The 22834-nt window shown below is 43.7% G+C and overlaps 1 protein-coding gene across 1 annotated transcript; it reads left to right on the forward strand.

Annotated features, from left to right (window-relative positions):
- The first annotated feature begins 2226 nt into the window (after positions 1–2226).
- NDUFA5 (NADH:ubiquinone oxidoreductase subunit A5) lies at positions 2227–21721 on the forward strand. Its single transcript, XM_082252676.1, has 5 exons — positions 2227–2315; positions 12930–12974; positions 13108–13224; positions 18232–18297; positions 21509–21721. The coding sequence occupies exons 1-5, from the start codon at positions 2295–2297 to the stop codon at positions 21608–21610; spliced, it is 351 nt and encodes a 116-aa protein (XP_082108802.1). The 5' UTR covers positions 2227–2294; the 3' UTR covers positions 21611–21721.
- The last annotated feature ends 1113 nt before the right edge of the window (positions 21722–22834 follow it).

The raw sequence follows: 22834 nt of genomic DNA on the forward strand, positions 1-22834 counted from the left end.
AAGTATGGAGGAGGTTGATTGGCTGCACCTGGTCTGTCACCTATCGGTCTTATACTGGATAGAATTATATGATTTACTTGAATGCCAGATCTGGGTTGGTAACTACTGCAATTGTTATATCTTATACAGTAACTTGATTTTGTTGCAGGCTTAAAGCGGTATTAAACTCAAACATTTATTATATAGCAGCTTACCAATTCTTAGATGTGATGGCTGCATTGTTGTTTTTTTTTTTTAGGCTTTTTTTATTCTATTTTCATCTGTTAAATGAGCCAGCAAGTGTGTTAATTTTCACAAACTCTTCAGCAGAATGTATCAGTTTACATGGATGAGCCAAACCACTTAACACTGGCAGGGGTAAATAAAATGATCAAATTTTATTCATTCATGCAAAACCTTCTTCTCAGAAGGAAAAAAAAAATTGTTTGCTGTAACTGATAATAATAAAGTATGAGCTGGAGTTTGGCTTTGATATGTTAGTCATCACAAGGTACAGACAGGGCCAATCCTAGCCCATCTGTACCATGTGATTACCTGTGGCAAATCACAGCTAATCAAAATAGTAAGCATTAAATACATTTTCATTCATTAAAAATGGTTGCTCATAACTGTAAAATTCACAGTTATAAGCAATCATAGTGTATGTAAAAAAAAAAAATATATATTCCTGATCATCTCCCCAGAGTACTACAGTGTTACTATGGTAACACTGTATTGCTATGGTCTTTATATGTAGGAAAATAAATAAAATAAAAGTAAGAAAAAAAATTTAAAAAAATTATTAAATTTTTTCTTCTACATACTGTCACCAGGTATATTGTGACACTGTACTGCATTGGTGATAGTATGTAAAAAAAAAAAAACATTTTAAAAATCTTTTTTTTTTTTTCTTCATTTTCCAGAAAATTGTGACAAAAAAAATACAACTTCAAAAAACTCACTATGCCTCCTAATAAATACCTTGGAATGCCTACTTTCCAAAACCGGGTTATTTGGGGGATATTTGTCCTGTCCTGGCATTTTTAGGTCTCAACAAATGAAATAGGCCGTATGTAGCAGAAAACAAATTGGCCTAAAATGTTAAAACATTTTGATTTTTACATTTTTTGGGGGGAATTTCATATAAAAAAATGTGAAAAATATTGCTATTTTTGCAAAATTGTCGCTCTTTTTTTGTTTATAGCACATGATCAAAAAATCGCACATGTGATCAAATACCACCAAAAGAAAGCTCTGTTTGTGGAAAAAAAAAGGACGTGAAATTCGTTTAGGTACAGCGTCGCACGACCGCGCAATTGTCCGTTAAAGTCACGCAGTGCCGAATCGCAAAATACCCCCTGGTCAGGAAGGGGGTAAAATCTTACGGGGCTTAAGTGGTTAACACTTTGATCGCCCCCGATGTTTAACCCCTTCCATGCCAGTGTCGTTAGTACAGTGACAGTGAATATTTTTAGCTCTGATCCCTGTATTATTGTCACTGGTCCCCAAAAAGTGTTAAAAGTTTCAGTTAGGTTCCAATTTATCTGTCGCAATATCACAGTCCCAATTTACGCTGCTTATCATCGTCAATACTAGTAAAAAAATTTAAATATCCCATAATTTGTAGACGCTATAACTTTTGCACAAATCAATCAATTTACGCTTATTGGGATTTTTTCTTACCAAAAATAGGTAGAATACATATCGGCCCAAATTGATGAAGAAATTCGATTTTTTTTTTTATATATATGTTTTATAGTAGAAAGTGAAAAATAAAATGTTTCTAAATTGTCAGTCTTTTTTTGTTTATAGCGTAAAAAATAAAAACGGCAGAGGGGATCAAATACCACCAAAAGAAAACTCTATTTGTGGGGGGAAAGAGGACACGCGTTTTATTTGGGTACATCGTTGTATGAACTGCGCAATTGTCAGTTAAAATAAAGCACTGCCATATCACAAAAAATTTCCTGGTTATGAAGGGGGCAAACCTTCCAAAGCTGAAGTGGTTAATCTGACAAAAGAAAAGTAAAACCGTCATATTATAATGTGGTATTGCAGGCATTATCATGTGCAATGTAGAGGCTTCTATCACCCACTTCTAGATATATTTGAATAATAAGAGAAGGAAGTGAATAAATAAAACTCTCCGTGAACTGACAGAACAAACTATTCTTTCATAACCTACATATAAGAAACAATGTTTTCATTTGATGTGCTCGATTACTTCAGCCTGGTTCGCTCTCTCAGCGATCATTGGGTCGAGCCTGGCTTCTGTATTCAGCCTCGTCCTTCCCGGCGTGCTTAGCGGGACAGCCATGGCTGGAGTACTGAAGAAGGTGAGAGCCGGGAGGTCACAGGGGACAGTTCGGGATGATTGATGGGCAGTGCGGGCCGGGACAGCCATGGATGGGGCTGGTGTTGTAGTGACGGTGCTCTGGCTGTGACCCCGTAGTGTAGTATGTAGCAGTGCAGGCTAGCTCTGGGGACTGTATGACCTCCATGTCTTCCTGACTATGGCACTATGGAAGGGAAGTCTAGCTGTAAGGTACAGCATATTATGTGTGTCAGTGACCAAACGGAGGGACTACACCTTTAGAAGTGTTTTGAAAATGGGCCCCCAGGAGGTGTGTGCCTTGATGTGGCAGTGCGCGTGCCATGATGGGGCAGTGCGCTTGCCTTGATGGGGCAGTGCGCGTGCCATGATGGGGCAGTGCGCGTGCCTCGATGGGGCAGTGCGCGTGCCTCGATGGGGCAGTGCGCGTGCCTCGATGGGGCAGTGCGCGTGCCTTGATGTGGTAGTGGGTATACCATGCCTTGATGTGGCAGTGCGGGTGCCATGATGTGGTAGTGTGTATACCGTGCCATGATGTGGTAGTGTGTATACCGTGCCATGATGTGGTAGTGTGTATACCGTGGCAGTGCGTATGCCATGATGCATGATGTGGTAGTGCGTGTGCTGTGCCATGATGTGGTAGTGTGTATACCGTGCCTTGATGTGGTAGTGTGTATACCGTGCCATGATGTGGTAGTGTGTATACCGTGCCTTGATGTGGTAGTGTGTATACCGTGCCATGATGTGGTAGTGTGTATACCGTGGCAGTGCGTATGCCATGATGCATGATGTGGTAGTGTGTATACCGTGCCTTGATGTGGTAGTGTGTATACCGTGCCATGATGTGGTAGTGTGTATACCGTGCCTTGATGTGGTAGTGTGTATACCGTGCCTTGATGTGGTAGTGTGTATACCGTGCCTTGATGTGGTAGTGTGTATACCGTGCCTTGATGTGGTAGTGTGTATACCGTGCCATGATGTGGTAGTGTGTATACCGTGCCATGATGTGGTAGTGTGTATACCGTGCCATGATGTGGTAGTGTGTATACCGTGCCTTGATGTGGTAGTGTGTATACCGTGCCTTGATGTGGTAGTGTGTATACCGTGCCATGATGTGGTAGTGTGTATACCGTGCCATGATGTGGTAGTGTGTATACCGTGCCATGATGTGGTAGTGTGTATACCGTGCCTTGATGTGGTAGTGTGTATACCGTGCCATGATGTGGTAGTGTGTATACCGTGCCTTGATGTGGTAGTGTGTATACCGTGCCATGATGTGGTAGTGTGTATACCGTGCCATGATGTGGTAGTGTGTATACCGTGCCTTGATGTGGTAGTGTGTATACCGTGCCTTGATGTGGTAGTGTGTATACCGTGCCTTGATGTGGTAGTGTGTATACCGTGCCATGATGTGGTAGTGTGTATACCGTGCCATGATGTGGTAGTGTGTATACCGTGCCATGATGTGGTAGTGTGTATACCGTGCCTTGATGTGGTAGTGTGTATACCGTGCCATGATGTGGTAGTGTGTATACCGTGCCATGATGTGGTAGTGTGTATACCGTGCCTTGATGTGGTAGTGTGTATACCGTGCCTTGATGTGGTAGTGTGTATACCGTGCCATGATGTGGTAGTGTGTATACCGTGCCATGATGTGGTAGTGTGTATACCGTGCCTTGATGTGGTAGTGTGTATACCGTGCCATGATGTGGTAGTGTGTATACCGTGCCTTGATGTGGTAGTGTGTATACCGTGCCATGATGTGGTAGTGTGTATACCGTGCCATGATGTGGTAGTGTGTATACCGTGCCTTGATGTGGTAGTGTGTATACCGTGCCATGATGTGGTAGTGTGTATACCGTGCCATGATGTGGTAGTGTGTATACCGTGCCTTGATGTGGTAGTGTGTATACCGTGCCTTGATGTGGTAGTGTGTATACCGTGCCATGATGTGGTAGTGTGTATACCGTGCCATGATGTGGTAGTGTGTATACCGTGCCTTGATGTGGTAGTGTGTATACCGTGCCATGATGTGGTAGTGTGTATACCGTGCCATGATGTGGTAGTGTGTATACCGTGCCATGATGTGGTAGTGTGTATACCGTGCCTTGATGTGGTAGTGTGTATACCGTGCCATGATGTGGTAGTGTGTATACCGTGCCATGATGTGGTAGTGTGTATACCGTGCCATGATGTGGTAGTGTGTATACCGTGCCATGATGTGGTAGTGTGTATACCGTGCCTTGATGTGGTAGTGTGTATACCGTGCCATGATGTGGTAGTGTGTATACCGTGCCATGATGTGGTAGTGTGTATACCGTGCCATGATGTGGTAGTGTGTATACCGTGCCATGATGTGGTAGTGTGTATACCGTGCCATGATGTGGTAGTGTGTATACCGTGCCTTGATGTGGTAGTGTGTATACCGTGCCTTGATGTGGTAGTGTGTATACCGTGCCTTGATGTGGTAGTGTGTATACCGTGCCTTGATGTGGTAGTGTGTATACCGTGCCTTGATGTGGTAGTGTGTATACCGTGCCATGATGTGGTAGTGTGTATACCGTGCCATGATGTGGTAGTGGGTATACCGTGCCATGATGTGGTAGTGTGTATACCGTGCCTTGATGTGGTAGTGTGTATACCGTGCCATGATGTGGTAGTGTGTATACCGTGCCATGATGTGGTAGTGTGTATACCGTGCCTTGATGTGGTAGTGTGTATACCGTGCCTTGATGTGGTAGTGTGTATACCGTGCCTTGATGTGGTAGTGTGTATACCGTGCCATGATGTGGTAGTGTGTATACCGTGCCATGATGTGGTAGTGTGTATACCGTGCCTTGATGTGGTAGTGTGTATACCGTGCCTTGATGTGGTAGTGTGTATACCGTGCCATGATGTGGTAGTGTGTATACCGTGCCATGATGTGGTAGTGTGTATACCGTGCCTTGATGTGGTAGTGTGTATACCGTGCCATGATGTGGTAGTGTGTATACCGTGCCATGATGTGGTAGTGTGTATACCGTGCCTTGATGTGGTAGTGTGTATACCGTGCCTTGATGTGGTAGTGTGTATACCGTGCCTTGATGTGGTAGTGTGTATACCGTGCCATGATGTGGTAGTGTGTATACCGTGCCATGATGTGGTAGTGTGTATACCGTGCCTTGATGTGGTAGTGTGTATACCGTGCCTTGATGTGGTAGTGTGTATACCGTGCCATGATGTGGTAGTGTGTATACCGTGCCATGATGTGGTAGTGTGTATACCGTGCCTTGATGTGGTAGTGTGTATACCGTGCCTTGATGTGGTAGTGTGTATACCGTGCCTTGATGTGGTAGTGTGTATACCGTGCCTTGATGTGGCAGTGTGTATACCGTGCCTTGATGTGGCAGTGTGTATACCGTGCCATGATGTGGTAGTGTGTATACCGTGCCTTGATGTGGTAGTGTGTATACCGTGCCTTGATGTGGCAGTGTGTATACCGTGCCTTGATGTGGCAGTGTGTATACCGTGCCTTGATGTGGCAGTGTGTATACCGTGCCTTGATGTGGCAGTGTGTATACCGTGCCTTGATGTGGCAGTGTGTATACCGTGCCTTGATGTGGTAGTGTGTATACCGTGCCTTGATGTGGTAGTGTGTATACCGTGCCTTGATGTGGTAGTGTGTATACCGTGCCATGATGTGGTAGTGTGTATACCGTGCCATGATGTGGTAGTGTGTATACCGTGCCATGATGTGGTAGTGTGTATACCGTGCCATGATGTGGTAGTGTGTATACCGTGCCATGATGTGGTAGTGTGTATACCGTGCCTTGATGTGGTAGTGTGTATACCGTGCCATGATGTGGTAGTGTGTATACCGTGCCTTGATGTGGTAGTGTGTATACCGTGCCATGATGTGGTAGTGTGTATACCGTGCCATGATGTGGTAGTGTGTATACCGTGCCTTGATGTGGTAGTGTGTATACCGTGCCATGATGTGGTAGTGTGTATACCGTGCCATGATGTGGTAGTGTGTATACCGTGCCTTGATGTGGTAGTGTGTATACCGTGCCTTGATGTGGTAGTGTGTATACCGTGCCTTGATGTGGTAGTGTGTATACCGTGCCATGATGTGGTAGTGTGTATACCGTGCCATGATGTGGTAGTGGGTATACCGTGCCATGATGTGGTAGTGTGTATACCGTGCCTTGATGTGGTAGTGTGTATACCGTGCCTTGATGTGGTAGTGTGTATACCGTGCCTTGATGTGGTAGTGTGTATACCGTGCCATGATGTGGTAGTGTGTATACCGTGCCATGATGTGGTAGTGTGTATACCGTGCCTTGATGTGGTAGTGTGTATACCGTGCCTTGATGTGGTAGTGTGTATACCGTGCCATGATGTGGTAGTGTGTATACCGTGCCATGATGTGGTAGTGTGTATACCGTGCCTTGATGTGGTAGTGTGTATACCGTGCCATGATGTGGTAGTGTGTATACCGTGCCATGATGTGGTAGTGTGTATACCGTGCCTTGATGTGGTAGTGTGTATACCGTGCCTTGATGTGGTAGTGTGTATACCGTGCCTTGATGTGGTAGTGTGTATACCGTGCCATGATGTGGTAGTGTGTATACCGTGCCATGATGTGGTAGTGTGTATACCGTGCCTTGATGTGGTAGTGTGTATACCGTGCCTTGATGTGGTAGTGTGTATACCGTGCCATGATGTGGTAGTGTGTATACCGTGCCATGATGTGGTAGTGTGTATACCGTGCCTTGATGTGGTAGTGTGTATACCGTGCCTTGATGTGGTAGTGTGTATACCGTGCCTTGATGTGGTAGTGTGTATACCGTGCCTTGATGTGGCAGTGTGTATACCGTGCCATGATGTGGTAGTGTGTATACCGTGCCTTGATGTGGTAGTGTGTATACCGTGCCTTGATGTGGCAGTGTGTATACCGTGCCTTGATGTGGCAGTGTGTATACCGTGCCTTGATGTGGCAGTGTGTATACCGTGCCTTGATGTGGCAGTGTGTATACCGTGCCTTGATGTGGTAGTGTGTATACCGTGCCTTGATGTGGTAGTGTGTATACCGTGCCTTGATGTGGTAGTGTGCACCACATCATCATCATTATTATTATACAGGATTTATATAGCAACAACAGTTTGTATAGCACTTTACAACATGAGAGCAGACAATAAAGTTACAATACAATTCAATACATGAGGAATCGGAGGACCCTGCTCATTGGAGCTTACAATGCAGGAGTTACCTGCCAGTCCATCCCCTCCAGTACTGCTCTATTGGCTCTTCTGACAGTCACAAGCACTTCCATCTTCTTCCAGTCATCCTTCTGGACTTTTCTCCAGGCCGCAATGACGTCACTCCCACCCACAGGAGTCACCTCACAGCACACAGCTGTGTGGTAAATGCACACTGAGCTGCGTATGCATGGCTTAGTGTACACAAATGCTGACAGGCAGATGACGAAGAGACCATAGTTGGTTTTAAGTGGTTGTAAAGGTAGGAGGTTGGTGTACCTTTGCATCCTCAGCATTAAACCACTGGAGTTTTTCTTTTTTTCTTCTTACCCTGCAAGGTAAAGGCATAATGTGTTAGTATGCATCACATACTTGCACATTATGTAAAACCTCCCTTAAAACGAATGCGGTCCAGCTCCGAGATGTCAGCGCTGCAGGGGTGCCCATCTTCACCTGTCTTGCTTCTGGGTTGGCAGACTCCAGCTCTGTGACTGGCTGGACCTGCAATGACGTCACAGGGCTCTGAAGAGCCCTTCCTTCAGAGCGCATGCGACAGTGTTATCACTGGCTGCATGTACAGTAAATATCTCCTAAACGGTGCATGTTTGGGAGATGTTTACAGTACCTATAGAAAGTCTATAATAAGGTTTACCTATAGGTACAAGTTACTTATTGAAGTTTACTTCCACTTTAACCACTTTAATACAGGGCACTTCCCTCCCTTCCTGCCCAGGCCAATTTTCCCCTTTTAGCGCTGTTGCATTTTGAATGACAATTGCGCGGTCATGCAACACTGTACCTACACCAAATTTTGTCATTTTCCCCCCACAAATAGAGCTTTCTTTTGGTGGTATTTGATCACCTGTGCGATTTTTACTTTTTGCTAAACAAATAAAAAAAGACCGAAAAGTTTGAAAAAAAAAAAAAGTTTTTTTGTTTGTTATACAATTTTGTAAATAAATAAGTTTTTTCCTGCACTGATGGGGTGGCACTGATGGGGTGGCACTGATGGGGTGGCACTGATGGGGTGGCACTGATGGGGTGGCACTGATAGGTAGCACAGATATGCAGCATTGGTGGGCACTGATAGGCGGCACTGCTGGGCACTGATAGGCAGCATTGATGGACACTGATAGGTGGCACTGACGGGCACTGATAGGTGGCACTGACGGGCACTGATGGGTGGCACTGATGGGCGGCACTGACGGGCGGCACTGATGGGCACTAATGGGCACTGATATAGGCGGCACTGGTGGGCGACACTAAAGGATGGCAATGATGGGCACTTGTGGGCAGCACTGATAGGGAGGACACTGGTGGGCATCACTGATGGGGAGGGCAATGGGGGGCTCCCTGAGCCCTGATTGCCATCCCTGGTGGCCATAGTGGGCATCCTAGGGGTCATAGTGGGCATCCTAGGGGTCATAGTGGGCATCCCTGGGGTCATAGTGGGCATCCCTGGTGGATCTAGTGGCATTCCCCCCCCCCCCCCGAGGGTCTGCACTGGTAATCAATGATCTGATTACCAGTGCCGACCCCCCCCCTGACAGGGGAGCCGCCGATCGGCGCTCCTTTACTCGTGCCTGTCAGGCACGAACTAAGGAAAGTCGATCAACGGCTGTTCCTATTTACTATGTGACCAGCCGTGATTGGACACGGCTGATCACATGGTAAAGAGCCTCCGTCTTTACCCGAGATCGGAGATGCAGGGTGTCAGACTGACACCTCGCATCACCGATCGCCGCTGTGCGCGCCCCCCGTCATATGACGTCCGGTCAGGATAACACAACCACATTCCCGCCGTCAATTTGTAATAGGGCGGGCGGGAAGTGGTTAAAGTGTTACTAAACCCAGGACCCAGTGCATTCACTATATCTGGTCTCCCACTGTACACAGAACATGGAAATGCAATTATTTTAGTAAATATAAACTGCTAAATACCTTTTCTCATCAGCATCATATAGCAGTCTTGTGACTTCTATCAGTGTCTAGCCTCGTTAGCACAGCAGGTAGCATGTCAGTCTCATAATCTGAAGGTCGTGAGTTCGATCCTCACACGAGGCACTGATCTCAAAAAACGCTTTTCTTTCACTTGGGGTCCTGAATTAATGAAAACCACTGCTCCTCAGTGTCTAGTTAAAGCTTGTAAGAGGAATTTTCATTCTCCTCTGACTGTCCTATGATGCTGCATGACCCCCGATCCTCTGTCTGGACAGTGCTGATTGGCCCTGGGCTGATCACATGCTTCCTCCCAAGAAGAAAAAAAAAACTCTCTATCCGTACACACCAACATTTGTTACAAGCTTCTAAACTTGCGTCCTGCATTAATCTGATGTCCATACAGATGTGCAGTGGACTCTGGTGAAGTTACTGGTATGCTAATGCCTTACTGGTATGCTAATGCCTTACCCAAAGAGCGATTGACTCACTTGGTCTTTGAGGGATGCCATCTCTTTGGCCCAACACTTGAGAACACCATCAAGGATTTCACTTGCCTCAATGTAAGAGGTCTAAGGAAAGGTTGGATAAGTCCTACCGTTCTGCTTCATCTACTTCTGCAGTAGGTACTCAGGCAGTCCACAGGCAGGAGTTGGAAACCAGCTAAGCTCTCTGAAAAACCTTCTTCTAGTGAACATTAATTTTTGTGGGGTCCTTAGGTAGTTTACCCTTTAGATATTCAGGTCCAGGTAGCACCCCTTCTGGCTAATAGGCTAATCCCTGTCCTTTAGCACTCTCTTTAACCGCTCCCCCCTTTCTTCCTTGTGCTACCATGCAGATTATTGCACCTTCCTATGTCCCCTTTGGTTCCTTTCATGGCTTGATCTCTTGCTTCATTACCTGTGTCAGTTCGGCCTTTGGAGCTGTGCCTCATCCAGGCCACCACACTCAGACTCCCTTTTCTAGGGGCATGTAAGGCCTTCAGTGGTACCTAGTGCCCCTTAGTGTCCACACTTTCCAGAGAGAACCTCTGACTTGGTCAACTGGGACATCTGAATGGGGATCTGAATACTCAGGGGGAGATTTACCTAAACTGATGCACACACACAATCTGGTGCAGATGTGCATATTAACCAGTCAGCTTCTAACTTTATCTTGTTCAATTAGGCTTTGAAAATAAGCCCCCGCTCACATCTGCACAATTTGACATGCGATTTGACAGGCCAAATCGTAGCCTATTGCCGGCAACGGCACTGTCACAATCGATGCAACGTCAACTTTGCAGCGCCACACCGAATACCCAAAGTAGTTCCTACACTACTTTTGCTGACTTCGGGGCGGCGATTTTGATAGACATCTGTGCATGAACCCGCACGATTTCAAACCCGTGTTCAGTGTGAACAAGGGCCAAAACCTAGAAGCTGATTGGTTACCATGGACAGCTGCTGCAGATTCTGTGTGCACCAGTTTTAGTAAATAACTTCCTCAGAGTCACCCTGGTACACCTGATACTTTGACTGCTGTGTTTGGCCTAGTGCATTTTCCTGTCATCCTCGTTCTTGGATACTTGGACGATCTCTGGGGAAGAAAGTAGGTGTAGTGGATCATAGTGTAGAATATCTCCCCAAAGGGCTTCACACCTGTTGGCAAGGGTAACTAACATAATCCCTTGCTGCAAAGGTCCACGACATGTTTACCTTAAGGCCCCTCATTATCAGACAGAAAGGCACCCCTCTCCTCTTCCTTGTAGGAATGTTGGGATCTGGAGGATCCTCTGAGTCATCTTCCTTTTTATCATCTCTTCTTGGTCTATATCGACCCCCTATATCTTGGGGATCCCTTGCACTCCTAGATTTATAGACTTAGTTGAAGTCAGATATAGGCAGGTTTGTGCGTCAGAAAGATCATTCTGGGGTTGCCCAAAGTCACCTATTGCATCACGCTGAGAATACCATCCCCACAGTGAAGCATGGTGGTGGCAGTATCTTAATGTGGGGATGATTTTTATTGGCAGGGACTGGCAAACTGGTCAGCATTAAAGGAAACGGATGGCACTAATAAAGCAATTCTTGAAGAAAATCTGTTTCAAGCAGGCCGAGATTTGGGACTGGCATGTATGTTCACCTTCAAGCAGGACAATGACCCCAAACATACTGCTTAAAGCGGAGTTCCAGCCTCGGAAAAGTTTTTTTCAATAAAAATACCCCCGGGACAGTCAGGGCTAGTACATTTCATAATGGATAGCCTCTGAACTGTCCCAGGTCGCACTTACCTTTTAGAAGAAATACTTACCTTGAAAATTTATTTTCCAGCGCTGCCACCTCAGGTGTGTGCAGTTGAAGCCAGGGCGTCCTCTTCCGTGTCCTCTTCAGTCCCAGAATGCACTGCACCGGCCCCATTCTTCACTTCCGGTGCAGGCGCGTCATACCTGCACAACTTCTGGGCATGCCCAGAAGCTGTTTAGCAGGGAATGACGCGCCTCCCCAGGAACTGACGAGCGGGCCGGTGCAGGCGCATTGATTCCTGGGAGCGATGACGTTCAGCTCCCAGGAGTCAACGCAAGCAGGAAGTGACGGCGCGGGCCGCGGCCGCAGAGGGAGGAAGTAGAAGAAAGGTAAGTAATTGAAAAAAAAAAACGGGACTATCCATTTCTTTTTTAGGTGATACTGAGCAAGCGGATGGCCCAAAGCAGATTTTGAGTCCGGAACTACGCTTTAAGCTAAATTGAAGGGATTTAAAAAAAAAAACAAAACATTTAGATGTCTCAGAATGGCCCAGTCAAAGCCCAGACTGCAATCCAATTGAGTTTCTGTGACTTGAAGATTGCTGTGCACAAATGCAACCCATTTAACCTGAAGTAGCTGGAGCAGCTTAGCGTTGAAGAATGGACAAATATCCCAGGGGCTAGATGTGATAAGATTACAGAGACGTACCCCAAGAGACTTGTGCTGTACAGTAATTGCAGTAAATGGTGTACAAAGTTTTAACTCTTTTGGGGAGATTGTGAATGCTTATGCACACTCAAGAATTCTGTTTTTGTGGTATTTGTGTCACTATAAAAATATTTTAGATATAGCGTTGGTGGATTAGAACACGTGTTCATCATGTTTTTATTGCTTGTCTGTGTCCTCGTTTGGGAGATTTATTCTCGCTGTTTGTCCTGTTTACTGTTAACAGTGAAAGTGAAAGAAAACCCCAAATTTTGGGTTGTCACCAGAAAGAAATGAAAGCTTCCAATAAAGACACTAGTTCTGATGACCCAGTTGACAACTAGGGATTCCCTTACATTGGAGGGATTTCCTCTTCCTTCCTGTTGTGGCTTCAGGAATGTTCAAAGGACATCTCCCTTTGCCTTTAGATCTGCTTTAATTTTTTTTAGTGACGTTTACCTTGGCACACTTTGTTTTTTTTTTCACATTTATGCTTCATTTTTTTTCAGACCACTGGCTTGGTTGGATTAGCTGTATCCCAGAATCCACATGAGGTATGTTCAAAGTTTTTTTTGTTCTGGTGGATGGTAAAAAAAAAAAAAAAAATAGCGTAGAGGTTTGCATTGAGATAAAATGACTGCAGTTCCTTCTTAGACATCTTTATTTACTGTCGCTTTAATCTTACAGCGCCTGAAAATATTGTATACAAAGATCCTTGCTGCCCTACAGACCATTCCAAATGATGCAGCATACCGGAAATACACGGAACAGATCGTCAATGAACGATATAATGCCGTAAAGACTGTAAGTAAATAAAAATTGTTACTAAAATTAAACCTATCCACTTATCTCTCTATAGAGATGAGGAAGAGTCTTCAAACAACAACCCTGTTGTCTCAAACGCTGGACTCTCTTGGCTCATTCAGATAAGTTATCTGCCTATGAGAATCTTACTGCCTGTCCGGTGGAGAAACTAGCTGTTAGGTACACCTTGGGTGAACAGCCATGGCAAGATTTGTACCTTGTACAAGTCAATAGCTGGCCCTGTTCTAGCTCAAGTAATCGCTCATATCAGGTCTTTTGAACAGTCCCAGACTGTTCTGACCGCACATTAACCTTGGCGCAGCTAATTTTCCAGTTTGCATGTGGCCATAGCACAGGGTACTGTTGCTTAAAGTGAAATTAACCCCTTGGAGCCTAAGCCTTTTTCTGACATATGTTGCTTACTTGCAATATTTAATGTCACACTGTGTTTGCATAGCAGTCTTTCAAATTCATTTTTTGGGAAGAAATACACTTTCATGAATAAAAAAAAAAAAAACAGTAAAGTTAGCCCAATTTTTTTTTTTTTTTGTATAATGTGAATGCTGATGATACACCAAGTAAATACCTAACATGTCATGCTTTAAAATTGCGCACACTCGTGGAATGGCAACAAACTTCGATACCTGTACTTGTGCTAACATTATTGCTTTAATGATCGCGGAGATACCTCACATGTGTGGTTTGAACATTGTGTACATATTCGGGTGTGACTTGCGTATGCTTCTGTGCGTGAGCACGGAGGGACGGGGCACTTTAAATTTTTTTTTCCCCTTCATTTTATTTTTGCACTGTACATTTAAAAAAATATTTTTTTGATCACTTGTTTTGCTGTCACAAGGAATGTAAACATCCCTTGTGACAGTGATAGGCAGTGACAGGTACTCTTTATGGAGGGATCTGGGGGTCTAAAAGACCTCAAATCACTCCTTTTGCACTTTAAAGCACTCAAGACGCCAAGTTTTGAATGCTGTAATTTTTTTTAAATCTGGCGCTTTAAGGCTCCAGTACTCGGAAGTGATGTAATGACACTGCTTCCGGGTTTTTACATCAGAGACCAGATCAAAGTCGAATACAGCTTTGTTCCGTTCTTCGGCCAGCTGGCCCCTCGGGTCTCCCAGTGGGACGGGAGACCTGGGCAAGCCGCGGGAGGGGGCCGGGGGGCGTCCCCTCCCGCTCCTTGTAATAACAGCCGAGCAGCATCGGTTGTCATTACAAGAAAGCCGGCCATCTGCTCTAAACATTGGTATTGGGGTGATGCCTCTAGCTGCAAGCATCTCCCCAGTACAACCCCTTGAAGCATATTTGCGTTCTGTCGGTGTCAAGGGGTTAAAGATTTGGATTTTTTTACTTTAAAATAGTAAACACGTCAACTTAACTGCTTTGTGCAGTGGTTTTGCACAAAGCAGCTCAGATCCATCATTTCTCAGGTCCCTCACCAGCGCTCCTGGCTCCTCTCTCCTGCCAAGTGCCCCAATAGCAAGCAGCTTGCTAAGGGGCCACCCAAGTAGGCTCACACCTGAGGCACTGCACTGTTTGTACGTTCACACACACAGCTGCGGGTTGGCTCCTGCTGCGGTCTCAGCCAATAAAGAGGGAAAGTCCCCTAAGAGCTCAGGCTCTTGTGTACAGCGCTGGAGGAAGATCGGACTCAGGTAAGTACTATGGGGGCTGCTGCAAAGAGAAGTTTTTTTTACCTTTAAAGAAGATGAAAAAAGCCTTGAGCCTTTTGAACCACGTTAAGTTTTCTTTAGAACTTTAGGTCTGGTAAAAGAAGACAAGTCACCAGTATAAAGGCCTGCTTAAAGTGTAACTGTCAACAAAATAACTTTTATTATTACCCATTGTTTCTGCCAGTAGTTCTAATCAAAATTTTATACAGGTCCCCCCTGTAGGAGTCATTGCTTTAAAGCCCAACTCCAGGCAAAATCCATCTTCACAAACACTGTACATTGTAGTAATCTTTATTCCATTTACCTAACAACAGCATCCATCTCGTTAGATCAGTCACGAAGGTCACTGCTCAGAGTCTCTTTAGCTTTAACTTCCTGTCTAGGGGACCCAGAACTAGTGGCTTCTCTCTCATCATCTGAGTGACTGGTCCCCTCACCCGCCCCTGTGTAGTTTGAGTGGCTCTTTTGCTGTGGTGAGCGTCAAAGGAAGAGATGGCTCATGGATGGCAATGGTATGTGGCTATTGCGGGCGGTGACAAGATTTCCTCTGACACTGCTCACAGACCTGCCCAGGTATTGTTCACTCAGCTATATTACATTCCGATGAGCCATGGGTGTGTACTTTCCTGGTGAAGAGCAGGATGCATCTGTTTATAAGGACCAAAACGATAATCGGTTTTCTCTGGCAGACTCTGCACTTCAACCCATTGTAGCTATGCCTATACTTTGCCAAACCCTGGCTTATTGGTCAAAGTATATTTGACCAGAGATCTTGCCATTGCTGCAATTTCTTGGTTATAGAATGTTTAAAGCAGATTGCCACAGGTGTGACAGGCTGTTGGAGATTTCCTAAATACGTGCACTTTACTGAATGACATGCTGAATGGAAGGCGATAAAGGCAGCTCTGATTTAAGATTAAAGTGTTCTGGCAACACATTTTTTATCTTCATGTTTGCTGTCATTTAGCAGTTGCTGCAGCACCCTGTAGTTGGGTGTACACCTATTCGGTGTGCAATGGAGATTTCTATTATGGGTCTAAGTATATCCTGAACATAGTACAAGCCATAGTGTTTCCCCGACAGAAGAAACTTCAGATTTTCCTATCTCAGAATAGGGCTCTTCAGTCCAAGAGTTGTCCAAATCTCCACTTTTGTATGGCAGTCTGGGGTCTGATGGTGGCCTCCTTTTTAAGGCAATTCTGTTTCCCCAGGTTCACTCCAGAGTTTTATAATGCCAAAATCTGTCATCCAGGGGGCACTTACTGGACAGACTGTTTCATTTAGTGCCAAGGACTAGCTTGTCCCTGGCTTGCTGGCACAGGAATTCCTGGAGCTTAGGGACATTGGGCTGTCTCTGAAGTGTTGGACTATCCTGCTGGAGAGTCCCGAATTCTGGATCTAGTCGGACAAAGCCACAGTGGGTGGCAAACCTCACCCATCAGGGAAGAACCAGAAGTGGTGGCACCACAGAAAGAGAGATTGCATCCTATCTTGGGCAGAACTTCAGGTTCCAGTCTTGTTTGCTGCGTACATCCCAAGCTTGAAAAGTAGGCAGACAGGACTTCCTAAGCTGGCAATGCCTTTACCCATAGTAGTGGTCTCTACACCTGGAGAGTTATTCCAGCACCTGTGTCACTGGTGGGGATCGCCAGATGTGTGTGATTAGGTAGAAGGGCATTTCGGTGCTCCAGGCTGGTCCAGGTAGATGTGGTGCACCAACCTGGTAAGACTTTAGGTGGATGCTCCATGGGCTCTGCCAAATCATCAAGATCTTCTGACTCAGGGGGAGATTTACCATACTGGCTGTAAGAGCGTGGTGGTTGAAGCCCAGGTTCTAAAAGATAGACATCTCTGAATTGGTGATTTCTAAGATGGTGAAAGCTAGGAAACCTATATGACAAAAGTTCTATCGTTAGACCTAAAATGTATACTTCACTATCAAAGTTCAGGTTTCTGCCCTTTTTTGTCTTATTTCAAAGACCTTTGGCCCCTCATTCTTTTGTAAATGTTTTGTACAGAGAGTTTCCCATGTAACTCCCTTTGTTTGTTTGTTCCCTTTGACACTTTGGGATCTAAATTTGGTTCTTGCTGCATGTCAGAAACCCCAGTTTGAATCCATTAGCGAAATTCCTCTGTACCCTTACCCGCATTGTTCTTTCTATGTAGTCGTCATTTTTGCAAGGCGAGTGTCTGAACTGGCAGCCCTATCCTGCAAGGAGCCTCTTGTAATTTGCATTTGCAAGGTAGTGCTGAGAACAAGGACTTCCTTCCTTCCCAAGCTGGTTCCATCCTTTGACCTCAAAAAGGACATAGTTCTTTATTCCCTCTGTCCGTCTTCGGTTCCCCTGGTTTAGGCTGCGCAAGCCAGTATATCTCAGCCATTGCTTCTTTCAGAAAGGCTGGTTCCCTTTTTGTCATACCCGATGGTACTTGTAAAGGTGTACAGGCCTCTCATTCCACCTTCTCTGGGTGGTTCAGACAGGCCACCATGCATGTGCAAGGTTTCAAGAATCACTGTTAAAATGCACTCCACTAGATCTGAAAGTGCTTCTTGGGCTTTTCAGCATCAAGCAAACTCTCCTAGATTTGCAAGGCTGTCACCTAATGTTCACATATTCTCCATATTCTACCTGGTGAATGTTGCAGCCTCATCTGATGCCAGCTTCAGATGTAAGGTCATTCAGGTGGCTCAGATTCGCCAGCTTTGGTTTTTTTCTTGGGCTTGTTTGTGGGTTTTTTTTTTGCTGTGTTGCCCCGTCCCTAAGCTGAGCTGTTTTTGGATTTCCCCAAAGTGAAATTCTTTCTGTGTTCCTCAGTGGACAGGAAATAAAATAGGATTTTTGTACTTTCCTTAAAATCCTAGTCCATTGAATGTTCCCACCTCTTTGTGTTTTATAATCACGTGCTTGGTACTGTTTTGCTGCATGATTGATGAATGCTGGTAGTAGGAGGGATTATCCTATGTGATCTCCAATTTTGTTTTGTTGTCGTCTGTGCTCAGTCCTGTATTCGGCAGTTTAACCAAAAAGTGTAAGACCTCTTGTGTATCTCAGGGCACTCCAAAAAAAAAAGTTTATAGTGGGTACAAAAATTATATTTCTTTCAGAATTTACTGTTATGCCCAGCTGCCATGGTCAACATGATGGTCTTATAGACCCCTGTAATAAAAAAAAGTTCCCTAAAAGGTGTAGAACTATAAAGGCACTTAAAATGAAATATTAATCTACTGTGCATTTTTAACTGGATTCTCTAAATTTGTGTTCCAGTCGCTTTATGTATTAACACGAACTATCTTTTTTTTATTTTGTATTTGTAGGAAATGGATGTTGATAGATTGGAGCAGAAGATTAATTGTGGCCAAATCGAAGAAGTCATTCAACAGGTAAAACCACTAGTAGATAGTTGCTGTTACATGCTAGGTAGCCATGTATTATGACCATGGAAACACTAAAGAAGCATGTTCAAAAGAATCTTAGTCTTTTACGCTATAAAGTTAGATAAATAACAATATTTCTGTATAGCCTGACAATCTAAAATGCAAACTAAGCACTCATATCAATGGATGCATGGAGCTTGCAATTTAACCACCTCCCACCCACGTGACGTCATATGACGTTGTGGACTTTGAGTAGAGAGATCTGGATGATGCCTGCATGTACAGGCATTATCCAGATCTTTTTTTTTTTTTTTTCCATCCAGCGTTTTCCAATAATGTAAAAGCCACCCTAGTGGCTTATTAGCTGCTGGATTGCATTTACAGGCAGTGAAAGGGGTGGTCCCTGGCCATCTCCATGACCCATGATGTCCCTTCCAGCTCTGGCAAATGTAACACTAACATTTTTTTCTCTAGAAAGTAGAGATCAGTGTTTTTTTTTTTTTTTTTTTTTTTATCTCATGCTTTCCAGGATAGAGGAGATATCTGGGGTCTCCAGATCTCTCCATAAAGAGGACCTGTAATGCCTTATTTCTATCACATGGGATGTTTACATTTCTTCTAATAGGAATAAAAGTGGGAAAAAAAAAATGTAAAGCGCCCTTGTCCCCTCATGCTCACACGCAGAAGTAAACGTATATCTAGGTCGCGTCTGTATATGTAAACAGTGTTCACATCACACATGTTAGGCATTGCTGCAAACATCAGAGCGTAAGCAATAATTTGAGTGCTAGACCTCCTCTGTAACTCTAAGCTAGTAACCTGTAAAAATGTTTAAAGTGTCGTTTAAGAAGATTTTTATGTACCGTAGTTTGGTGCCATTCCACGAGCGTGCGCAATTTTAAAGCGTGACATGTTAGGTGTCTATCTATTTGGCGTAACATCATCTTTTATATTTTACAAACATTTTATTTTGTAGAGTCTCTGCTAAAAAAAAAAAAAAACATAATGTTTTGAGGTTCTGAGTAATTTTCTAGCAAAAAAAATACAGATTTTTACATGTTGGAGAGAATTGTCAGAATTGGACTGGGTAAGAAATGGTTATTATATGTACTACATTTATACATCTATGGATGGGCTAATTAAACTGCCAGTATGTTTTTGGATAGTGAAAAAAAACACAGAAAATTAGTACCATGGTAGTAAATATATCTGTTACATTCTTGCCTGGGGGCACTTGAGTATCAGCTATAGAAAAGTAGCCTCATTCAGGGGAGCACTGGTGGTTTTCTAAATTGTTTTTATACAATTGCCCTGACAAACACAAACCAGCTCACATTAGCAAACCTATGTGTGAACTCATGTTCACAGTCATTCCATGCTATCCATGGGTGTTTTATGTGTAAATTTACTGTAAGTGTTCAACTCTGCAGCATGGCTGTATATAGCAGAGTGTGCTTCATCGGGTTTGGGTTGTGCAAATTCTGCAACTTGTGTCAGAGCCAAAAAGACAGACTATTAGTGAAGTTGCTTTTTTATCACATTTTTGTAAATATTTTATTGTATATTTTCATGTGACAACACTGAAGAAATGACACTTTGCTACAATGTAAAGTAGTGAGTGTACAGCTTGTATAACAGTGTAAATTTACTATCCCCTCAAAATAACTCAACACACAGCCATAAATGTCTAAACCGCTGGCAACAAAAGTGAGTACACCTCTAAGTGAAAATGTCCAAATTGGGCCCAATTAGACATTTTCTCTCCCTGGTGTCATGTGACTCGTTAGTGTTACACGGTCTCAGGTGTGAATGGGGAGCAGGTGTGTTAAATTTGGTGCTATCGCTCTCACTCTCTCATCTGGAAGTTCAACATGGCACCTCATGGCAAAGAACTCTCTGAGGATCTGAAAAAAAACTATTTTTTTGCTCTACATAAAGATGGCCTAGTCTATAAGAAGTTTGCCAAGACCCTGAAACTGAGCTGCAGCACAGTGGCTAAGACCATACACTGGTTTAACAGGACAGGTTCCACTCAGAACAGGCCTCGCCATGGTTGACCAAAGTAGTTGAGTCCACATGCTCAGCGTCATATCCAGAGCAGAGGTTGTCTTTCGGAAATAGACATATGAGTGTTGCCAGCATTGCTGCAGAGGTTGAAGGTGTGTGGGAGGGGGGGGGTCAGCCTGCCAGTTCTCAGACCATACGCCGCACACTGCATCATATCAAGTTGCATGGCTGTCATTCCAGAAGGAAGCCTCTTCTAAGATAATGCACAAGGAAGCCCACAAACAGTTTGCTGAAGACAAGCAGACTAAGGACATGGATTACTGGAACCATGTCCTGTGGTCTGATGAGACCAAGATAAACTAATTTGGTTCAGATGGTGTCAAGCGTGTGTGGTGGCAACCAGGTGAGGAGTACAAAGACAAGTGTGTCTTGCCTACAGTCAAGCATGGTGGTGGGAGTGTCATGGTCTGGGGTTGCATGAGTGCTGCCGGCACTGGGAAGCTACAGTTCATTGAGGGAATCATGAATACCAACATGTACTGTGACATACTGAAGCACAGCATGATCCTCTCCCTTCGGAGACTGGGTGGCAGGGCAGTATTCCAACATAACGACCCCAAACGCACCTCCAAGACGATCACTGCTAAAGGAGCTATGGGTAAAGGTAATGGACTGGCCAAGCATATCTCCAGTCCTAAACCCTATTGTGCATCTGTGGGGCATCCTCAAACAGAAGGTGGAGAAGCACAAGGTCACTAAAATCCACCAGCTCCGTCATGTTGCCATGGAGGAGTGGAAGAAGACTCCAGTGGCAACCTGTGAAGCGTTAGCGAATTCCATGCCCAAGAGAGTTAAGGCAATGCTGGAAAATAATGGTGGCTACACAAAATATTGACACTTTGGTCCCAATTTGGAAAATGTCACATAGGGGTGTACTCATTTTTGTTGTCAGCGGTTTAGACATTAATGGCTGTGTGTTGAGCTATTCTGAGGGGACAGCAAATTTACACTGTTATACAAGCTGTACACTCACTACTTTACATTGTAGCAAAGTCATTTCTTCAGTGTTGTCACATGAAAAGATAGAATAAAATATTTACACAAATATGAGGGGTGTACTCACTTTTGCAAAAAACTGTTTGTGTGTGTATATATTATGTGTGAGCGAATATATAAAATTATATATATATATTTTTTTTATTTCTTAAAGGCAGAAAATGAATTGTATTTAGCAAGAAAAATGTCTGAGTGGAAACCTTGGGAGCCTTTGGCTGAAGAACCTCCTGCAGATCAGTGGAAATGGCCAATCTAGAATTTCACGTATCTGTTAATATTTGTATAAAGTTGCAAGGGACAGCATCTAAAAAAAAAAAAAAAAAAAAAAAAGTCGTTCCAGTTCTCAATAAAATGTCTATCTATCAGATTTGCAATTATTTCTTGGTGGTTTTTTAAATATTTAAATGTTTTCTTTTCAGAGTTAAAATGAGTCCTGACTTGCTCTATGAGGGATTAGTCAAACACAAGTGTCTGTTTTCTGCTTCCAACTTTGTGATGCTGGTCATTTTTTTCCCACTAGAACTGGCCAGGCTATTCTTTTTTTCTATAATGTGAAAGTCCTGAGAGTCTCTACAATATTTAGAGAGTTCATACTTGCAATTATAGGCCTTGTGTTCCCAACATATTTGAATGTAGTTCCTTCTTTAGAGCTCAAAGATTTAAAGTGGTATTAAGCCAGAAAGCAAACATTATTATATTGCAGCTCACCAATTCCTAGATGTGATGGCTGCATTAGTTTTTCTTTTTTAGGCTTTCTTTCTTTTATTTTCACTTAGAGATCCAGCCAGTAAGTCTGATGTTGTTCAACAGTACAAGCTCTCCTGCAAAAATATCAGTTAAGAGTGTTGAGACAAACCATTTACTACTGACAGGGGTGCTTACAATGGTCCGCTTTTATTTATTCTTATAAACCCTTTATCCCAAAAGAAAAAAAAAGCTGTTTATTGAAACTGTTTGCGTAACTGCAGTTTGAGCTGGTGTGAGGTTTCAGTTTGTTAGTGTATCTAAATCTGCTAGTACATTTAACACTCCAATTTAAAAAATCAATTTTTTTTTTTTATTAGTTTGGGCTAATTTGTATTCTGCAACATATTTTTGGTAAAAAAAAAAAAAAATCCCAAAAAGTGTATTTTAATTGGTTTGGGCAAAAGTTATAGCGTTAAGCTTCAGGATAGATTTTTGGAATTTTTATTTATTTTTTGGCTTTTATTAATAATGGCGGTGATCAGCATTTTTTAGCGGGACTGCGACATTGTGACGGACAGATCGGGCCCCTAACTGACATTTTTGACACTTTTTGGAGACCAGTGTCATTAATACAGTAATCAGTGCTAAATAATATGCACTGTTACTGTATAAATGACACGGGCAGGGAAGTGGTTAACACTGGGGGTGATCAAAGGGGTTAATGTATGCCTAAATGTGATTACTGACTGTGTGGGGGAATGGTTCTGTGACAGGCACAGAGAGATCGGGGTTT

The sequence above is a fragment of the Pelophylax lessonae genome (genome assembly GCF_965119305.1).
Source record: "Pelophylax lessonae genome assembly, chromosome: 4".
Classification (NCBI taxonomy): domain Eukaryota; kingdom Metazoa; phylum Chordata; class Amphibia; order Anura; family Ranidae; genus Pelophylax; species Pelophylax lessonae.